Consider the following 535-nt stretch of genomic DNA (forward strand, 5'->3'; position numbering starts at 1 on the left):
CCACGGAATGGGGTTAAGGACTCTAGATGTGCGGATTCACTCCACGCGCAGCGAAGAGGAAGACACCGGTCGCCAAGTGTTCCCAGACGCTGGGCACCGGCGGGAGCTCCTCGGAGATCCGTTAGGGGAGCGTGCAGGGGTGGAGAACGCCCCCCAACTCCGCACCCGTTCTCGCTAACTTTGCTCCCTCTCCCCCACGCAGCGCAGCGCGGAGGCGAGGGCTGTCACGATGCGGGTCTCAAGGGCCCCAGGGGAGGAGGAGAAGGAAGGGAGGAGGAGGAGAGCGGAAAGCTGCGCTCCGGGAGGACCGGGCGGCGAGCGCGGGGAGCTCGGTACCTACCGTGGTATTCTTGTCCCGGCACGTAGTAGGTGGGGCTGCCGGCAATGTGCAGGGAAATGAGCACCTCTCCCTGCTCCCCATCCCCTTCCAGCTCCCCGTGGTGGGTGCACAGGAAAAAGAAGGGCGAGAAGCGCGGGTAGTAGCCCCCCGCGGCGCGCGCCCTCAGCGCGGCGCCCAGCAGCAGCACGGCCAGGA

General features: G+C 67.3%; 1 protein-coding gene across 1 annotated transcript in view; it reads right to left on the reverse strand.

Moving 5' to 3' along the window:
• LOC117283242 (reelin-like) overlaps positions 1 to 533 on the reverse strand; it is a gene marked incomplete at its 5' end in the record, with an annotated part of 55,412 nt that extends 54,879 nt beyond the window's left edge. Inside the window, one exon of the mRNA XM_033755900.1 lies at positions 341 to 533. Within this exon, the coding sequence (XP_033611791.1) occupies positions 341 to 533 (193 nt within the window). The remainder of the gene's footprint in view (positions 1 to 340) is intronic.
• Positions 534 to 535: the final 2 nt, after the last annotated feature.

The sequence above is a fragment of the Fukomys damarensis genome, unplaced genomic scaffold (genome assembly GCF_012274545.1).
Source record: "Fukomys damarensis isolate Sample0158 unplaced genomic scaffold, DMR_v1.0_HiC HiC_scaffold_4, whole genome shotgun sequence".
Taxonomy (NCBI): domain Eukaryota; kingdom Metazoa; phylum Chordata; class Mammalia; order Rodentia; family Bathyergidae; genus Fukomys; species Fukomys damarensis.